The 19,626-nt window shown below is 51.6% G+C and overlaps 1 protein-coding gene across 8 annotated transcripts in view; it reads right to left on the bottom strand.

Annotated features, from left to right (window-relative positions):
• The window catches only part of lpp (LIM domain containing preferred translocation partner in lipoma), a 130,042-nt gene that overhangs the window by 39,450 nt on the left and 70,966 nt on the right, over positions 1–19,626 (bottom strand). For all 8 annotated transcript variants that reach the window (XM_084676209.1, XM_084676215.1, XM_084676211.1 and 5 more), the window contains one exon: positions 2,138–2,749. In XM_084676209.1, coding sequence (XP_084532335.1) covers positions 2,138–2,749 — 612 coding nt within the window. The remainder of the gene's footprint in view (positions 1–2,137; positions 2,750–19,626) is intronic.

Below are 19,626 nucleotides of genomic sequence, written 5' to 3'. Positions count from 1 at the left end.
CATAAAGATGCTTGCCGCAATGTTCAATCTAATTTGTATTTAGTAAAATACAGTCCTTGATGAGCTATTCCCAAAGGCCAAGCAGCACTGGTTGTGTTTTGCGCGAGCATAAAATCCTTGAATTATAACAAACTCAAGGGCTTGGTACTTTCCAGAGATTGTTGGTTGCTGAGTGTGTTGAGATCACAACAGAGGTCTCAGAGGCAGGGCCTCCTGCGCTCCAGAGGCACAGCCTCCTGCGCTCCAGAGAAGGTCTCAGCGCTGCTCCTTCATGCTCTACACCCAAGTCTGACCAGGTGAGATCCTTCCACCATCCTGACCTCAGAGCTGGTTTAAAGCCCACAGGACCAAATGAGAACGGACATCAAACATTGTTTTCCAAAATTCGCAGGCTTGTTCCAGACTCTGTGTTCGGTGGCTACTGCCTGCTGTGTTCAGGCTGCTGCTGTGTTCAGGCTGCTGCTGTGTTCAGGCTGCGCCTGTGTTCAGGCTGCTGCTGTGTTCAGGCTGCTGCTGTGTTCAGGCTGCTGCTGTGTTCAGGCTGCTGCTGTGTTCAGGCTGATGCTGTGTTCAGGCTGCGCCTGTGTTTAGGCTGCTGCTGTGTTCAGGCTGCTGCTGTGTTCAGGCTGCTGCTGTGTTCAGGCTGCTGCTGAGAGAAGCTTTGATCCCCAGGAAACGTCACCCGCTGAGGAAATAAACCCTGCCAGACTGTGACTTAGGAAAAAACACTATAAGCAGCCTGTCACTTGAAATCACATCACCTCCGCCATATCAATAGAGTTTTGCCTTCCTGTGATGTGACTCGATGTTTTGCACCCTGAGGGGAATTGTGAAAGACCAGATATTCTTGGAGAGATTAAAAAGGATAACTGTTTTTCTGAAGCCTCGAGGTAAGAGAATGTGTTCCTTTTGTAGAATTCAGAGTGCCAGATGAAGTGACCTAGAAGTTGTGCTGAAGGCAGGAAGTCAGACAGGAGACATCCTGTTCCTGGTTCACCCTCACATCCACAGTTAGCTCCGTCTTCTTCTGTGGTGACACTACATTACGATGAGCGATGGATCCTTCTCCACAAGACAACCAGCGCTTCTCAAACGGGCCTCAGGGAACTCCTCAGGACAGGGGGGTTTCCTTCCGTTCTCTCAACTGTTTCATCCTTATTTAATGGACGTCGGACCACAGTCCAACCCCAGACTCATTTCTCTTTTCCCCACTGACTAAGTTATCTGAAGGCTCATAGTAAATGCCTGGAGTGTGGCTCTACTGAGTAGGCACACATTCCAGATACAAACTGCACAGCTCTGATTTGTGGAGCAAAAATAAAAATCTACTCCAACTGAATGATCAGGTATGACGTTTCAGCGTTAGATAACTTAGAAATGAGCACAGATGCCCAGTGCTTGAAGGTGAAGTTAAACTCCGCCTTACATGAGACAGATGTGGTCAGATGGGGTAAACCCCTACAGGAAAGACCTGTTAATAATTCATAAAGGTTAAAACAACTGTTTATTCTAAGCATTTCAACGAAGGACGGTAAGAAGCTCCCTGTTGTATTGCCATCAAAAGCAATTAAAGCACAAACAAACTGTGTGTACACACACATTAAATTACACACACACACGCACACACACACACACACACACACACAGAGCTTCAATGCTCTGCAATGTATTCCCCTTCATGCATAAATGCATGAGCAGAGATGGCTGTGAACCAAGAAGAAAAATCCTGTTTCATAAAGATGGTCGGGTGCATTTTCATCATCGCTTATAATAAAACATCACTTGTTGTGTCATAATTGGTATTCAACAACAACAACCAGAACACCACCTTATTTATGATTTATAAAAACTCAAAATATGTGGGCTACTGACATCACCTGTGATGTTTATATCAAGCTGTTTATAACCCTTCTGTGGACTGACATCACCTGTGATGTTTATATCTAGCTGCTTATAACCCTTCTATGATGTTTATATCTAGCTGCTTATAACCCTTCTATGATGTTTATATCTAGCTGCTTATAACCCTTCTATGATGTTTATATCTAGCTGCTTATAACCCTTCTGTGACGTTTATATCTAGCTGCTTATAACCCTTCTGTGACGTTTATATCTAGCTGCTTATAACCCTTCTGACCTTGTGTGGAGGCAGTGGCCCGGAGCTGTAGGGGGCCAGGCTGGCTGGGGGGTCGGTGATGTAGGTCTTCTTGGGGCCTGAGGGTGGGTAGGCCTGGCTGGGGGGGCCTGAGGGTGGGTAGGCCTGGCTGGGGGGGCCTGAGGGTGGGTAGGCCTGGCTGGGGGGGCCATCAGGCCTCCAGGCGGCCGGGGGTCCTCCATGGGCGGGCTGGTCCTGGTAGGTGCTCTGGGACATGGGGGCGAAGCCTGGCTGGGGGGGCCCGAAGGCGAAGTCAGGGCCCCGGTGCTGGGCCGGACCGCGGGCGGGCTGCGGGGCTGCAGGGTGGTTCCCCGGGGCCTGGTGCTGGGGCCCGGGCTGGGAGGAGCGTACCTGGACGTTGAAGGTGGGCTGGCTGGGGGTGGAGGCGGTGGCGTAGGAGGCTGGGACCGGCTGGGGCTGGGGCTGGGGCTTGGGCACGGGGCTGGCAGAGGATGGGGGGGTGGAGGAGGCAGGGGTGGAGGTCTTGGGGGTGGACTTCAGGGTGGCCGTCAGGGGGGGCTGGGTAGGGATGACCATGCGCTTGTATCCCGTCACAGCTGCATTGGGGCTGGTGACGGCCGGGACTCCAGAGTTCTGCAAAGAAGAGGGCACAGTGGATAGGGTTAGGGGTAACCTTTACGTCAAAACGACCTTCATTTTGAACTTTGTAACCCGTTTATTACTGCAAATAAAAGCTGTCTCAAAGTCACAAACAGGCAGATGACTGACTCAGAACAGCACTCCAAAGTCAAGTTTTGGGCTACAGGTCACGCAACCTGAAAAGCAGAATTCCACAAGCCTCCTCCCTCCCCTGCGCCCGTCCAGGATTCGATGCTGTTTATTGACAGCATGGCTTACACTCCAGTAATTATCCAGCCTGCCTCCTTGGAATCGATGGCGAGGCTACCTCGACAGCAGAGCTCAGCCAGACCCAGGCAGAGCGGAGATAATAAAGCAGGCTGCAAGAGGATAAATTGTTTGTCGGAGGCCACCCTGACGTGTAGCTGGCGAGGTGAGGGGCTGCTGTGCTGACTCTGCCTGGGAGACCAGACGCACAGCTAAATCACCCTGATTTGTGATGCCGGTGTTCCTGGGAAGAGGACCCTGAAGACACACACACACACACTCCAGACACACACAAATTAACACTCACTCACACACACACTCACCTCCCTTCACACAAACACCCACCACACACACTCTGGGAATCTCTGTCTGGGTAGAGTCCAGCATGGTTCTGTAGCAGTATGTAACATCTTCTCTTTGCAGCTGAATATACACACACAGCCTTCTGTAGCTGCAAGCCCACACTGCATAACACAAGGGTCCTGCCTCGACTGTCTGCCTCTACTCTGCCTCTCTGCTCTGTCATGTACCACATCTGCCTCTACTCTGCCTCTCTGCTCTGTGTTGCTCCACCAGTTCCTATTAGTGTCAGACTCTCAGACGGCCTAAAAAGGGTCTGTCATTAACCTTGCTGGGTCTTATTAGGTTACTGCCTGAAGGAGAAAAAATCAGACTCAAGACTCAATTACTAGTTTTGCTGCACTAGTGGAGCACAGAAGATCCCTTGTTTCTGATTGTTTCTTAAGAGCATTTTACAACTTGGCCTGTTGAGAAGTCTGTTGAATACTTTTAAAGCCTGGTTATCTGTGTCATGGTTGTTTAACAGGTGCAGGTAAGGGCAGGTAGGGCAGGTAGTGGCAGGTAGGGGCAGGTAGAGGAAGGTAGGAGCAGGTAGGAGCAGGTTAGCACAGGTAGGGGCAGGTAGGGGCAGGTAGGACAGCTAGGGGCAGGTAAGGGCAGGTAGGGGCAGGTAGGGCAGGTAGGGGCAGGTAGGACAGCTAGGGGCAGGTAAGGGCAGGTAGGGGCAGGTAGGGCAGGTAGGACAGCTCGGGGCAGGTAAGGGCAGGTAGGGGCAGGTAGGACAGCTAGGGGCAGGTAGGGCAGGTAGGACAGCTAGGGGCAGGTAGGACAGCTAGGGGCAGGTAGGGGCAGGTAGGACAGCTAGGGGCAGGTAGGGGCAGGTAGGGGCAGGTAGGACAGCTAGGGGCAGGTAAGGGCAGGTAGGGGCAGGTAGGACAGCTAGGGGCAGGTAAGGGCAGGTAGGGGCAGGTAGGACAGCTAGGGGCAGGTAGGGCAGGTAGGACAGCTAGGGGCAGGTAGGGGCAGGTAGGACAGCTAGGGGCAGGTAGGACAGCTAGGGGCAGGTAAGGGCAGGTAGGGGCAGGTAGGGGCAGGTAGGGCAGGTAGGGCAGGTAGGGGCAGGTAAGGGCAGGTAGGGGCAGGTAGGACAGCTAGGGGCAGGTAGGGCAGGTAGGACAGCTAGGGGCAGGTAGGGGCAGGTAGGGGCAGGTAGGGCAGGTAGGACAGCTAGGGGCAGGTAGGGGCAGGTAGGACAGCTAGGGGCAGGTAGGACAGCTAGGGGCAGGTAAGGGCAGGTAGGACAGCTAGGGGCAGGTAAGGGCAGGTAGGGGCAGGTAGGACAGCTAGGGGCAGGTAGGACAGCTAGGGGCAGGTAAGGGCAGGTAGGGGCAGGTAGGGCAGGTAAGGGCAGGTAGGGGCAGGTAGGGCAGGTAAGGTTAGGTAGGACAGCTAGGGGCAGGTAGGGTAGGTAAGGGCAGAGACAGGGCTAGTGAATACCCTCCACCATGTCTCCTAGCGTGTAACACAAGTAACACAGGTCCCTGGCCTTCCTCGGCACTCAGACCACATATCATTTGATGAGTTCAATAGATGAACTGATCTGACCACAGCCAGGAGCTGCCCAGTGGCTCACAGCATAGTGCATGGCCTGGGCCATTTCCTGCATGTCCTCCTCTCTCTCTCGCTCTCTCTCGCTCTCTCTCGCTCTCTCTCTCGCTCTCTTGCCCTCTCTGTCTCTCCATCTTCAATGATCTGTCCCATGCAGAAATGCTGTAAAATATATGTAAAAAAAGAAATCCCGACCCTTGTGTTCTCCATGATCAGACCCAGACAAGGCCCAGAGGAGCGGGGGAAAAAACACCCCGAAAGATTTCACGCTTTAACCCCAATCCCTGTGTCAGTGATTAGAGCTGATGTTTATTACAAAGTGTGTCTGTCTGCATATGTATGTAAAAAAAAACTCAAATATGCCCTTCAGGAAGTAAAATTACTCAATTTAAATGTTTCATGGTCTTTAAATACTCTAGATTATTAATTTATCTATAAAGGCCTTAAAACCTAACATTTACTTAGCAAAGCACTGAAAATGCAAATAGGCCCTTCAAAATAATTACATCGTCATGGCGCGTTTTCCACCAATTAGATGAAGAGAACAAATTCAAATCAGTTCTGAGGTGAAGGAGCTGCAGTGTCACAAAGTCCAGTTGAAGAGGGAAGATTTTCCTTTTTTCTTCAGGTTATTCAAATGAATACGTTTTCAACAAGATCACAAGTTTCTCATCTTCACAGCTCCAGAACAGCCATCATTCAGAGGCCAAGTGTTTGGCCTGATTAGAACAGAGATTACCGGAAGGGTTTATGAGTCCAGTACTGGTCACTCTCTAATTATGTCACAGGTCTTAATGTAATAACAGGAAAAACCACATGACACCGGCACGCAAACACACATCATGCACACGCCAAGCACACGCCAGGCACACGCCAAGCACACGCACAGCAAGACAGCGTTGCTCAGTCCTGGGTTGAGGGTTCATGAGGCCTCCGCAGAGAGCCGGTTCAGTCTGACAGATATGTTTAGCTGGAAACAAAAACATGTCCCAGTGAATTCTTCAACCCTGTTCTCACCCTGTTCTCTCGGTAAGACAACACCAAGCGAGACCACGAGAAACTCTTAATCACGTTGGAGTGTGTGAGTTTGGTCGTTCAGGGAGCAGGGTTGAGTTGGGCCGGGGGTCCCGGGCCGGAGCCCTCAGGTCGTCAACTGCTCTGCCAGGATACAACACTGATGTTTCCCAGCAGCTCTGCTACTGTGGGTAAACTTGGGCAACTGTCGCCTTCTCCCATGAGAGGAGGACAGATGGTAGTTTGTTATTTCTCAATTGTGTTTTAGCTTTTATTCCTTTTTTCATGAATCCCTCTGAGACTGGAACATGTTGGGCCGGCGTGGCCAGGGGGTGATGACCCCATGAGCCCTGTTCTAAGATTAGAACTACCCCTCTTCACTGACACACACGTGCACACACACACACACACACAGTGAAAAATATGGAATTAACCTGGTACAGTATATTATATTTTAACCCTCTCTCTCTCTCCCTCCCTCTCTCCTAAGTCTCTCACTTGAACGGTACACACACACACACACACACACACACAGAAATACCCTTTATAAAAGTTTTCTCCTCCACTGTAATTCAGACAGACTTTGCAAACAACTTAAGTGTGAAAATTCTCAGAGATTCCCAAGAAAGGCTTTTTGACACATTAAAATAGATTAACAGAGACTATGCAAACCTTGGGGGCCTTGGTAAATCTGTTAACTCTGCATTCCAAACCACAGAGTGGAAGAAGTAGCAAGGGAGGGGGAAGGAGGTGTGGGGGGAGGAGGAGGGGGAAGGAGGTGGGGGGGAGGAGAAGGGAAGGGGGAAGGAGGAGTGGAGGGTTCACAGCAAGTTTGGGGAAAACCCCTCTGCCAGGAGAAGTTCTGGAGCTGTCTCTTGTCTTAAAAGTGCTCAGAGACTGCGACCACGGAGGGCCAGTCTCCACACTCTCAGAGGGCCAGTCTCCACTCTCAGAGGGCCAGTCTCCACACTCTCAGAGGGCCAGTCTCCACTCTCAGAGGGCCAGTCTCCACTCTCAGAGGGCCAGTCTCCACTCTCAGAGGGCCAGTCTCCACACTCTCAGAGGGCCAGTCTCCACTCTCAGAGGGCCAGTCTCCACTCTCAGAGGGCCAGTCTCCACTCTCAGAGGGCCAGTCTCCACTCTCAGAGGGCCAGTCTCCACGTGCTCCCTGGCTCACGGCGCGTTCCTCATGTCCAGGATCTTCACACTCGACCGACCCGGTGCGCTGACTGTCGCCCAATCAGAGAAGCTGTGGTCATGAACAAATCGCCCGATTATCGCTCAGACTCCCTAATCTGTGAGCGTCTCCATGGCAGAGAGCACAAGCAGGCCGGCAGCAGAGACGTGACTATCTCCTTCCATCCACATTAAAAACAATCCCTTCTCCTCGGTGCTGTCATGCATTTGAGGGTATCAGCCCTCGACTTAAAATAGCTTCAGATAAAGCCCATTAAATATGATTCAAGATGTCTGCCCGACATGAGCAGAGACCTCCAGCTGTTTTGAACTATCTCACATTTGCAGATAAAGTGCACCCGACTTCTCCAGCACACAGGGAGCACAGCTCGGTCTTTGGAAGGGAGATCTTTTTCCCTCTTCCTAAACTTAGGCTGCTGGATCAGCACAGTCAGGCTGTGTTGATGGCAAAATAAGTATAAATACAAGGAAGTCAAACAAACGAGGAATATACAGTATTATTTACTGTTCACAAACAGATATATTCCTAAAAGTGTACCGTACACACATTTTGATTTACAGTGCTTTACAGAGAACGCTACGCTACCATGACTTCCCAGTTCCCCCACACACCAACAACATGTTATAATAATCATTCTTCAATTGCCAGATTCAGACTCAGAGTCAGACTGATGACACAAACTCTAACACATGAAGCTGTTACAGGATCAGTCACAGGCAGCAGGGATGACCACCTCTGTGTTCAAACCCCCCCCCATCAAAATCAAAGGAGGAAGATATTCTGTCTCTGAGGGAGACACCTCACTAAGTCCAGTCTTTCAGTTTTTTCCGCAATCTATATTCAAAGGAGGATATGCAACAGGTCACATGACTCTTTCAATCCGCAGTTAAATGTGACTCAGTTCGCACATATACAGTACAGAACCTAAATATGAGTCTGCCCTGAAACAGCTGCTGGGATTTTCTGAAGATAAAATATTCAAAGGACATTTATACATTTTTGTCGAACATCCGGTCTCATTTCTTCTTTGAATTTATGTAACTCACAAAAAACTTTGCTTCAGAGGCCAAATATGTAATGTTGCAAGTATGATGTAACATGGCGGTATGATGTAAAGCAGCTTCTGAAACAGCCCACTAAAACTCCCATCATCAGATGAGAAAGAGAGTCCTCTCTCTCTGTGTCTCTCTCTCTGTGTCTCTCTCTGTGTCTCTCTCTCTGTCTCTCTGTCTCTCTCTGTGTCTCTCTCTGTGTCTCTCTCTGTGTCTCTCTCTCTGTCTCTCTGTTTCTCTCTCTGTCTCTCTCTCTGTCTCTCTCTCTGTCTCTCTCTGTGTCTCTCTCTCTGTGTGTCTCTCTCTGTGTCTCTCTCTCTGTGTCTCTCTGTCTCTCTCTCTGTGTCTCTCTCTGTGTCTCTCTCTGTGTCTCTGCCTTCATCCTTCATAGGAGAGAGAGGAGGGAACCAGCCTATCTGCCTGGCTGTAACACTCCCCTCCTGTGGTAACAGGCCCCCTCACCCGGCCCTCCGCTAGGATACATGTGAACTCCTGACCCTCCTACAACTCAGAGGTCACATCCAGTTTAAACACAACCCTCCCTAACGTCAAAGTCATCAGACACACGGACAGCCAATCACAGCTTGTCTCTCGGTGTGTGTGTGTGTGTGTGTGAGGGTACTGAATGTGTGTGTTGCCGGGAGATGAGGGATAATGTGCAATGACAGCAGTTGAGGGTGAGCCTTTTAGCATTGAGGCTGGGAGGAGGGGGGAGAGGGGAGAGGAGGGGGGAGAGGGGGGAGGAGGGGAGAGGAGGGGGGAGAAGGGGGAGAGGGGGAGAGGGGGGAGAGGGGGGAGGAGGGGAGAGGAGGGGGGAGAGGGGGGAAGTCTGGAATGTAAAGAGACAGGTTCCCATGACAGTCACAGCTCTCTGGCTCCAACACAGTTTGTCATTGGTTCGCCCTGTTAGTCCACAACACTGGGGTGATCCCATGCAGTTTATTAGACTAACCAGCGCTGACGGAACACATGGCCAGCCGGCGGGCAGATCCTCTCAGCACAGTTCGCTGCTCCTGTCAGAACTGAGGACCTGCTGCCAGAGCGACCTTAAGGTCAGCGGGCGCCGCGGGCCAGAGGGAGCCGCGCGGGGCGAGTGACCGTGCCGCGGAGGTGCCGACCGGACGATACGGAGCGAGCAGATACGCGGTCAGACACAAACTTATACTGGAGCAGGACGTCACAGCTGACGTTTGATCAGAAACTGTGTACACACACCCATACACACACCCATACACACACTCATACACACACACACACTCATACACACACACACACTCATACACACACACAGTTCAAGAGCTGCTCGGTCTAAAAAAAGAAACAAGCAAAAAAAGGTCCAGTGAGAAACATGGCCGCCCGTGGCCCTGACCTTTAGGAAGAATTAACGAGGCGAGGCTGCCCGGAGGCTGCCTCTCCTGCCTCTCTTGCCTCTCTTGCCTCTCTTGCCTCTCTTGCCTCTCTTGCCTCTCTTGCCTCTCTTGCCTCTCCTGCCTCTCCTGCCTCTCCTGCCTCTCCTGGCTCGCCTGCCTCTCCTGCCTCTCCTGCCTCGTCTGGCTGTGGCACGGTGCCAACCCTTCTCATGTTGACGTTGGCGGGGGCAGGATATAAACTGACATCTGCCAGGGGAGCTGAAGTGAGGGGTGAGGGGGGGGAGGTAGGGATCAGAGGGGTGAGGGGGGGGTAGGGGTCAGAGGGGTGAGGAGGGGGGAGGACGTAGGGATCAGAGGGGGGAAGAGGGGGAGGTGGGTGACTGACAGCAGCAGCACAGTATTAATCACAGGATCCTAATAAATATTTCTACTCGCCAGATCTCTTCTCTCTGCCAAATGTAGACATTCTGTCACTCGCAGGCTACAGCTGTGCCCTGATGGGTGAGATTCCTGCGTCTGGACCGGGAAGCAGAGGATTAAGCTTCCTGAGGCTGTTGAGGCTGTCGAGGCCCAGAGAGGCTGGGGGAAGCCTCTTGAGGCTGGTGAGGCCCTGAGAGGCTGGGGGAAGCCTCTTGAGGCTGGTGAGGCCCTGAGAGGCTGGGGGAAGCCTCTTGAGGCTGGCGAGGCCCTGAGAGGCTGGGGAAAGCCTCTTGAGGCTGGCGAGGCCCTGAGAGGCTGGGGAAAGCCTCTTGAGGCTGGCGAGGCCCTGAGAGGCTGGGGGAAGCCTCTTGAGGCTGGCGAGGCCCTGAGAGGCTGGGGGAAACTGACAGCTCACCCAAAGTAGAGAGAGGAGTCGCCGCTTCAAAAACACAACCTGCTCATACAGGCCACACACACCCACTACATCAGCCAGGTCATTTACATCCCCTGTAGTAGACCTGAGTGAGTACGTTTGCAACCATCCTGCCCTTTGTGTTTATTTCTTTAGTCCCACTGAGAGGACGGACTGAGCCGTGAGGAAGGGCTGTGTGATTCTGCTTAGTTAACTAGGTTATTTTAAAAGGTTTTCTGTGTGTGTGTCTCTGCAGGTCAGGTGACCATCTGCAACTGGCAAAGCTGAGAGGATGTTTGCGACAGCGTCGTGTTGTGGATACCGGTCTGATAACAGTTTTTTAAACTCTCAATATGTTCATGTGCTAATGTGTAACAGCACGTAGGCAACCAGACATGTGGCTGACTGGAGCAATGTTTATGGAGGGCTTTGTGGGGGGCTGTGTGGAGGGCTGTGTGGAGGGCTGTGTGGAGGGCTGTGTGGAGGGCTGTGTGGAGGGCTGTGTGGGGGGCTGGGTAGGGGGCTGTGGAGGGGGCTGTGGAGGGCTGTGTGGAGGGCTGTGTGGGGGGCTGGGTAGGGGGCTGTGTGGGGGGCTGTGTAGGGGGCTGTGTGGAGGGCTGTGTAGGGGGCTGTGTGGGGGGCTGGGTACGGGGCTGTGTGGGGGGCTGTGGAGGGCTGTGTGGAGGGCTGTGTGGGGGGCTGGGTAGGGGGCTGTGTGGGGGGCTGTGTAGGGGGCTGTGTGGGGGGCATGAATATGTTCATGTGCTAATGTGTAACAGCACGTAGGCAACCAGACATGTGGCTGACTGGAGCAATGTTTATGGAGGGCTTTGTGGGGGGCTGTGTGGGGGGCTGTGTGGGGGGCTGTGTGGGGGGCTGTGTGGAGGGCTGTGTGGGGGGCTGGGTAGGGGGCTGTGTGGAGGGCTGTGTGGAGGCCTGTGTGGAGGCCTGTGTGGAGGCCTGTGTGGAGGGCTGTGTGGGGGGCTGGGTAGGGGGCTGTGGAGGGCTGTGTGGAGGGCTGTGTGGAGGGCTGTGTGGAGGGCTGGGTAGGGGGCTGTGGAGGGCTGTGTGGAGGGCTGTGTGGAGGGCTGTGTGGAGGGCTGTGTGGAGGCCTGTGTGGAGGCCTGTGTGGAGGGCTGTGTGGAGGGCTGTGTGGGGGGCTGTGTGGGGGGCTGTGTGGGGGGCTGTGTGGGGGGCTGGGTAGGGGGCTGTGGAGGGCTGTGTGGAGGGCTGTGTGGAGGGCTGTGTGGAGGGCTGTGTGGGGGGCTGTGTGGAGGGCTGTGTGGGGGGCTGGGTAGGGGGCTGTGTGGAGGGCTGTGTGGAGGCCTGTGTGGGGGGCTGTGTGGAGGGCTGTGTGGGGGGCTGGGTAGGGGGCTGTGTGGAGGGCTGTGTGGAGGGCTGTGTGGAGGCCTGTGTGGAGGGCTGTGTGGAGGGCTGTGTGGGGGGCTGGGTAGGGGGCTGTGTGGGGGGCTGTGTGGAGGGCTGTGTGGGGGGCTGGGTAGGGGGCTGTGTGGGGGGCTGTGGAGGGCTGTGTGGAGGGCTGTGTGGGGGGCTGTGTAGGGGGCTGTGTGGAGGGCTGTGTGGGGGGCTGTGTAGGGGGCTGTGTGGAGGGCTGTGTGGGGGGCTGGGTAGGGGGCTGTGTGGGGGGCTGTGGAGGGCTGTGTGGAGGGCTGTGTGGGGGGCTGTGTAGGGGGCTGTGTGGAGGGCTGTGTGGGGGGCTGCGTAGGGGGCTGTGTGGAGGGCTGTGTGGGGGGCTGTATGGGGGGCTGTGTAGGGGGCTGTGTGGGGGGCTGTGTGGAGGTCCTCCCTGCCGTCTCTTACAGCTGTTTACACGTGTGATCACTGAGAAGAGAGCATGCTACTACAACGAACAATCACAAAAATATATAAATAAATACAAATACAACATACAACGAAAGCTATTTTATCAAAGTAACAGGTATCTAAACCAATCTGTATAAAAATGATTATGCTAAATCAAAGGGGTTATTAATAAAAAGTCTAAATTAAAGTGTTAATAAATAGTGTTGATTTCAAACTGCATACTCTCTTAACATCATTCCTGCCACAGACAGACAGACAGACAGACAGAGAAAGACAGACAGACAGAGAGAGAGAGACAGACAGACAGACAGACAGACAGACAGACAGACAGACAGAGAGACAGACAGACAGACAGACAGACAGAGAGACAGACAGAGAGACAGAGAGAGACAGACAGACAGACAGTCTCACCAGAGTGTCTCTGCCTCTCTGAAGGAGACGTGTCTCACCACAGAACCTTCTTATTCTGCTTGAGCCAAGAGCTTCATCTGGAGCTATTATCCGAAGACAGACAGTCCTAACCCTCACACACACACACACACCCACACATACACACCCCACACACACACATGTTGTCGTGCTGACCTCCAGTCAACAGCTTGGAGACACCATGCAGCCTCTGAGATCTCTCCCCTGACCCTGTAGAGACTCCAGCTTAGGGTGCAGGACCCACCACGAGGCATCCAACCAGAGGGGGAGACCTCCTGAGTGTGTGTGTGTGTGTGTGTAGGCCTGGAAAGGTCACCAGGTCTATCATCCTTCCAGTCGTCTGTGACTGGAGGTGCTGAAGCTGTGTCTCTGCAGGAGCAGAGGGAGATCAAGGTGTTGTGTTGTGACAGCATGTGCCAGCCTGCATGCTCTGCCTGTAGAGGAAGGGGGGAGGGGGGGGGCTCAGCCTCCATGCTCTGCCTGTAGAGGAAGGGGGGAGCGGGGGGGGCTCAGGCTAGAGCTGTGTGAAGACCCCCAGGCCATCAGAGCAGTGATCCAGACTAGCAGGGTCTCCACACAAACTGGGATGATCTGATGACGCGCTATAAAGACATTTGGTATTGATCCCGCCACTGACATAAGCACCCCTTACACACACACACACACACAGACCCATTACACACACATGCAGACACACACACGCACACACACAGACCCACACAGACCCACACAGACCCAGACTTAGCGTTTCTGTAAACAGCAGTGATGAGTGACAGCTAACTGTGCTGGCAGCATTCTATTCAACGCTGGAATCAAATCCCCACCGTTCCCAGGTAGAAGGTTCCGTACATCATGTACAGTACAGACACTCAGACTGGCAGCCGGCCACAGCAGACCTATTAGGAACTGAAAAGAAAGACTCTGATAAAATGATTCCTACGTCAGAGAAGGTGTTTGAAAGGCAGCTGACACTTCAGCTATGCGAGCTACCCAACAGCTGAGCAACATGGAGCTGGGTCTACAGGCTGGCCTAGCCAGGTGTAGGGCTGTCCTAGTCGGTGTGTGGGTGTGGGTGTATGTGTGTGTGTTGGTAAACTGCATAGTCTAGGGAGTTGGTCCTATAAATATTTAACCCTCGATGGCATGCTGTTCATTATTAACAGGGTCTGGCTTGCACCGTAAAAGCTTTTCATATTCAGCCTGATTTTTAAACGTTCACATTCGATTTAATTCATATTATAACAGTGTTGTTTCTGCAGAGGTGTGGATATGAGGTTATTATTATCAGCATGCCTGTGTGAAATGTTAACATCTATGTCCTGAAAGGGTCAAGTTACAGGTACAGGAGGGTGTATAATATAACTGTAAATCACTTTTAGTGAAACTGTTTCCACAGGAAGCAGAATAAACCGATAGTAGGAAAATAGTTCTGTATCACTCTATTCTATCTTCATTTATTTCACAATTTCAAGGTCTCTGAGAAAATTCATACCAGAACTGTATGTGCTGTACATCTATCCAGGGTACAATGCAGTGAATGTCTTCACCTGGCGCGCAGCACCACAAACACACAAGAGCTCCACCCTGACCCCTGGTTGGTGCAGGACAGGTTCTCCTTGTGTGGAGCTTCCTGCCCCAGCTGACACCACGTCCCCAGTCTGGTGCAGGACAGGTTCTCCTTGTGTGGAGCTTCCTGCCCCAGCTGACACCACGTCCCCAGTCTGGTGCAGGACAGGTTCTCCTTGTGTGGAGCTTCCTGCCCCAGCTGACACCACGTCCCCAGTCTGGTGCAGGACAGGTTCTCCTTGTGTGGAGCTTCCTGCCCCAGCTGACACCACGTCCCCAGTCTGGTGCAGGACAGGTTCTCCTTGTGTGGAGCTTCCTGCCCCAGCTGACACCACGTCCCCAGTCTGGTGCAGGACAGGTTCTCCTTGTGTGGAGCTTCCTGCCCCAGCTGACACCATGTCCCCAGTCTGGTGCAGGACAGGTTCTCCTTGTGTGGAGCTTCCTGCCCCAGCTGACACCACGTCCCCAGTCTGGTGCAGGACAGGTTCTCCTTGTGTGGAGCTTCCTGCCCCAGCTGACACCACGTCCCCAGTCTGGTGCAGGACAGGTTCTCCTTGTGTGGAGCTTCCTGCCCCAGCTGACACCACGTCCCCAGTCTGGTGCAGGACAGGTTCTCCTTGTGTGGAGCTTCCTGCCCCAGCTGACACCACGTCCCCAGTCTGGTGCAGGACAGGTTCTCCTTGTGTGAAGCTTCCTGCCCCAGCTGACACCACGTCCCCAGTCTGGTGCAGGACAGGTTCTCCTTGTGTGGAGCTTCCTGCCCCAGCTGACACCACGTCCCCAGTCTGGTGCAGGACAGGTTCTCCTTGTGTGGAGCTTCCTGCCCCAGCTGACACCACGTCCCCAGTCTGGTGCAGGACAGGTTCTCCTTGTGTGGAGCTTCCTGCCCCAGCTGACACCACGTCCCCAGTCTGGTGCAGGACAGGTTCTCCTTGTGTGGAGCTTCCTGCCCCAGCTGACACCACGTCCCCAGTCTGGTGCAGGACAGGTTCTCCTTGTGTGGAGCTTCCTGCCCCAGCTGACACCACGTCCCCAGTCTGGTGCAGGACAGGTTCTCCTTGTGTGGAGCTTCCTGCCCCAGCTGACACCATGTCCCCAGTCTGGTGCAGGACAGGTTCTCCTTGTGTGGAGCTTCCTGCCCCAGCTGACACCACGTCCCCAGTCTGGTGCAGGACAGGTTCTCCTTGTGTGGAGCTTCCTGCCCCAGCTGACACCACGTCTCCAGTCTGGTCACGCTGAGGAACCAGGATGAGCAACACTCTGGACAAACCGTACCAACAGTTACAACCATGATGTCAACAGTAGCTTCAACTTCCAATTGACAGCTTGCTGTGAAGATGACTGTCGTGTTTGTGTGGGTGGTTAATGGATAATAAAATACTGCTCAAAGAGTGAGAAAAGGGGAGAAAGGGAGAGAGAGAGACAAGCCCTCTGGCTGCCGTTTGCCCTCCACAAGGTGTTAAAGTAACTAACACAAAGCTGATGGCCTTTGATTCACAGGACACACAAAGCGTCCATGCTTCAAGACTTAAAGCCTCTGGTTCCAGACAGCCAGCACCACAGTGAGTCACTACCACAAACATGAACACTCGAAAATATATATAAATGAATACAAATACAACATTTAGCCTTAGCGGTATGTAGGCTACAGGGGGGAAATGAGGAAAAATGAGACCTAATTAAGGCTGTCACGTGTCAGGAGTTCACGAGGTTCATCCTGCTGAACCTCATCGTGGCGCTAATGCAGAGGTCAACTACCCGCTACAGCAACACGCTCAAATGGGCAGGAGCAAAAAATTATACGTAAGTGTTTTGATAAAACAAATCTAGGATGACAGCGCTTGGTTCGAGTAAGAAGAACTACAGCACATTAGTGTTTTGCAGGGCTGAGGTCTTGTGTTACAGCGCTGTAAGAATCCCTTATTAGAGAAACCTCTTCCCCACAACCGGCCCTCTAACCGTCATGGTTTGTTTTGGTAGCGTTAGTTTACTAAATTAAATATTAAAAGCCAGACTCCATTTTATGCTTCAGTGGTTCTCATATTATTAAATTCCCAAATTTTAGGAGGTCAGAGCAAAAAAGAAAACATGTTTAACAGCTCCGGTCCCGTCCGAGGATAGACATTTCAATTCATAACTCATCTTAAAGTGACCGCTTATAAATATATTAAATATATGTCAGTATACACCGGTGCACCGGGGACGGTATACGTGTTCGATGGGATCTATAGATCTACGTAAGTTAATATGAGGTCGCGGCAGTCGGCTCTCCTTTAGCCGGCGCGAGGAGAGGCACTCCTCAGCTGTTTGACGCGTGCTCTGTTTTGACAGTCATAGGGGCCTGCTTGTTACCCCCCACCCTCAACAAGCCTGATGCGCTTGGACAGGCCTGCTGCACATTAGCGCTGATGCTAACGCTACGGATTGATTGCTGTGCAGCACGCTCACGGGTCCTGAGCATAAATGTGGGCTGGCTCGTCTCCGACCGTCACGCTGGACTTGATCTGTCGGTCGCGCGGGGTTACTGCCCCTGTCACCAGACCCTGCCTGTACCGTAACATGTCGGTCGCGCGGGGTTACTGCCCCTGTCACCAGACCCTGCCTGTACCGTAACATGTCGGTCGCGCGGGGTTACTGACCCTGTCACCAGACCCTGCCTGTACCGTAACATGTCGGTCGTAGCTGTTATTAACTCAGTACGCAAGCAACAAGTTACCGCGTCATGTACCATCACACTTGATGGCGATAATGTGATTGAAAATGTTCAACCGTGTCTATAAAAGTCTCCTGTGATAATAGCTTTTATATTTTAGTAGCCTCGAAAGTAAGTGGTTCAGGAAGCGGCATGACAACGGTGGAGAAACTGCTTTAAGCTAATTACGATGAATTAGAGTCTTTTAACACATCTTTCTTACTGTAATCAAAAGAAGAAACATTAATGGAAAAGAATCGTTTCTGCCACAGGAATGGTTTACGACAAATAGAGAATCTGAGAACATGCATGAATGTCAAGAGTTCCAGGTGTGAATTGAACAGTCCTCCTGGGAGTGTCCAGGTTATGGATGTGATTAGTTTGTATCAGGGGTCAAGGCCAGAGTGCTGAACCAGGTTATGAAGCAGAACAGGGGTCATGAAGGACAGGAGGTTTGTGGATCCAGTCAGCTGGTCTGACTCCAGGTCACCTACTGAAGTCCCACCAAACTACTACCACTGGAGGATAACGTTCCTCTGCAACACAAACAGAGTCCCACCCAACTACTACCACTGGAGGATAACGTTCCTCTGCAACACAAACAGAGTCCCACCCAACTACTACCACTGGAGGATAACGTTCCTCTGCAACACAAACAGAGTCCCACCAAACTAACACTACAGGACGATAACTCTGCTCACACTGCAACATAAACTATGTCACACCAAACGCTTTTCCTCAAATGGATTTAGGAAGCAGGCGAATGGGACTTATATAACGATCACATTTCATTACCCCCTTTATGCCATGGAGAATACCAACTAAAGCAAACAAAATTGTTTTGATGTCTCTGAACCGTTTGCGCGCGGCTGAAAGTTTGTGCCGCGCTGTTCAGACTTTTATGATGGAGCAACACAACACAAAATCAGGCTGGATTTCATCTGGGAGCCAAAAATACGATGTGTCCCCAACCCCCCTGCATGTCACCTGGGGAGGGAGTCCTCTCCCCCACCCCTCCACTCCTCCTCCACCGTCTCCCCTTCCCTAGTCTCCTCTCCTCCTACTCCCAATCCCTCTGAAGTGAGCGATGAGAGTGTCCTATTGATTTGGGAGTGCTGGCTCTGTAATTGAGTGCACACAGAAAGCTGTAAATTGAGGGCGCTTGTTACTCTCTGCTTATACAAGTGGAAGATTCCGGTGCAGCAGCTGTGGCAGTGCCGTATGCGTATGAAACCTGGCCAGTTACACAAGCCCAGCGTCACGCTGTGGAAGAATGCTACAAAAAAAAACCAGCACGTTCTGACTGGAGCAGCTGGATGGAAAAAAGGTCAAACAGAGTTAATCAGCTAGAATCAGCATCAGCTGGGAGAGTACGGTGTGTGTGTGTGTGTGTATGGTGCTGGTAACTGTGTAATATAAACAAACAAATATGAAATCTACAGTAACTCTCTGGCCAACTGGCACAGAGCAGAAAGACAGATTTGTCACAACGCATCAGGATATTCTGTTCCACATCAGAGTTCCTCCTTCTTCTAGGGAACTCGTCCCAGTGAGGAAACGTAACTTAGCAAATCGGCTAACTACCAAATATACCAACTTAACTACCAAATATACCAACTTAACTACCAACTTAACTACCAAAGCATACCTAACTAATATAGCTGCAAGCAGCGAACTACCATAGCATACCTAACTAATATAGCTGCAAGTAGCGATGCGGGTTCCTCCGCAAAATGGCAAAATATTATAAACATGTACACTGTAGAAGATCCAAGACTTGAACAAGAACAAAACAACTTCATGTTTAGCCAACAACAATAGGCTGAACGGGGATTTGAACTCATGAGCATGAGGTTACAAGTCAGTCTCTCTAGCCTCTCTGCTATACACCAACTGCTGAGAGTTTATAATTAGTAAGGGCTGAGTATTAACTTTTTATAGGATATTGAAACTTCTTGAGTTGATCTCTTTCCAGATTCTCAGTCAATGCACAACTAACAAGTCATGTGGGAAACTGGGCTAGGGCAGCACTGGGCTAGGGCAGCACTTGCGAGAATAGTCTGTGATGGTTTAGCAGCCGACTCTCTGGTCCCATTAAACTACACAACATACACAATCAGGGTGACAAACAAGATTATATTAACTAACCAACAATAACATTACAAACATCTAACTGAACGAACACAACAACTGAAATCCCTGGCACGGCTTTTGTAACCAAACTATTTTCCACAAGTCTTTGCATTTTTTGACATGCCGCACTGCATGCTGGGTACCCAAGGGTGCTGACGCTGATTATCTAGCTGTGTTCCGACTGCATGATATGAGTAATAGTTTTTGGTCAGCTTTGGGACAAAGGTTAAGAAACGGTTGACATTTCAAAGTGAAATTGCATGAAATTGCACATTGTATTTCAGAAGGATGTCTGCCTGTTTAACTAAACAAGTAATCAAAATTAGGACAGGCCAAAAGACTGTGCCTGGATTCGAAACTGTGACCTTACACTTTGTCGGACACCGTTTCAACCCATTGAGCTACCCTCAAGGATGATCTTTTGACATATCAAGGTGAAATTGTGCATGGTACTTCAGAACGATGTTAACTCAACAGATACTCAAAGTGGCTGGATTTGAACCTACGACCTTATACTTTGCAGGTCGCCATCCCAGCCCAGTGAGCTATTCTCAGAGTTGAATATTTTCACGTTCAGTTACTGTATGAAAAAGTAAGCTGTTTCTGC

This window comes from Hypomesus nipponensis, chromosome 16 (genome assembly GCF_054491055.1).
Source record: "Hypomesus nipponensis isolate SF chromosome 16, ASM5449105v1, whole genome shotgun sequence".
Lineage (NCBI taxonomy): Eukaryota > Metazoa > Chordata > Actinopteri > Osmeriformes > Osmeridae > Hypomesus > Hypomesus nipponensis.
The sequence above is the reverse complement of the archived record's forward strand: the minus strand, read 5'-3'. Positions and strand labels throughout refer to the sequence as shown.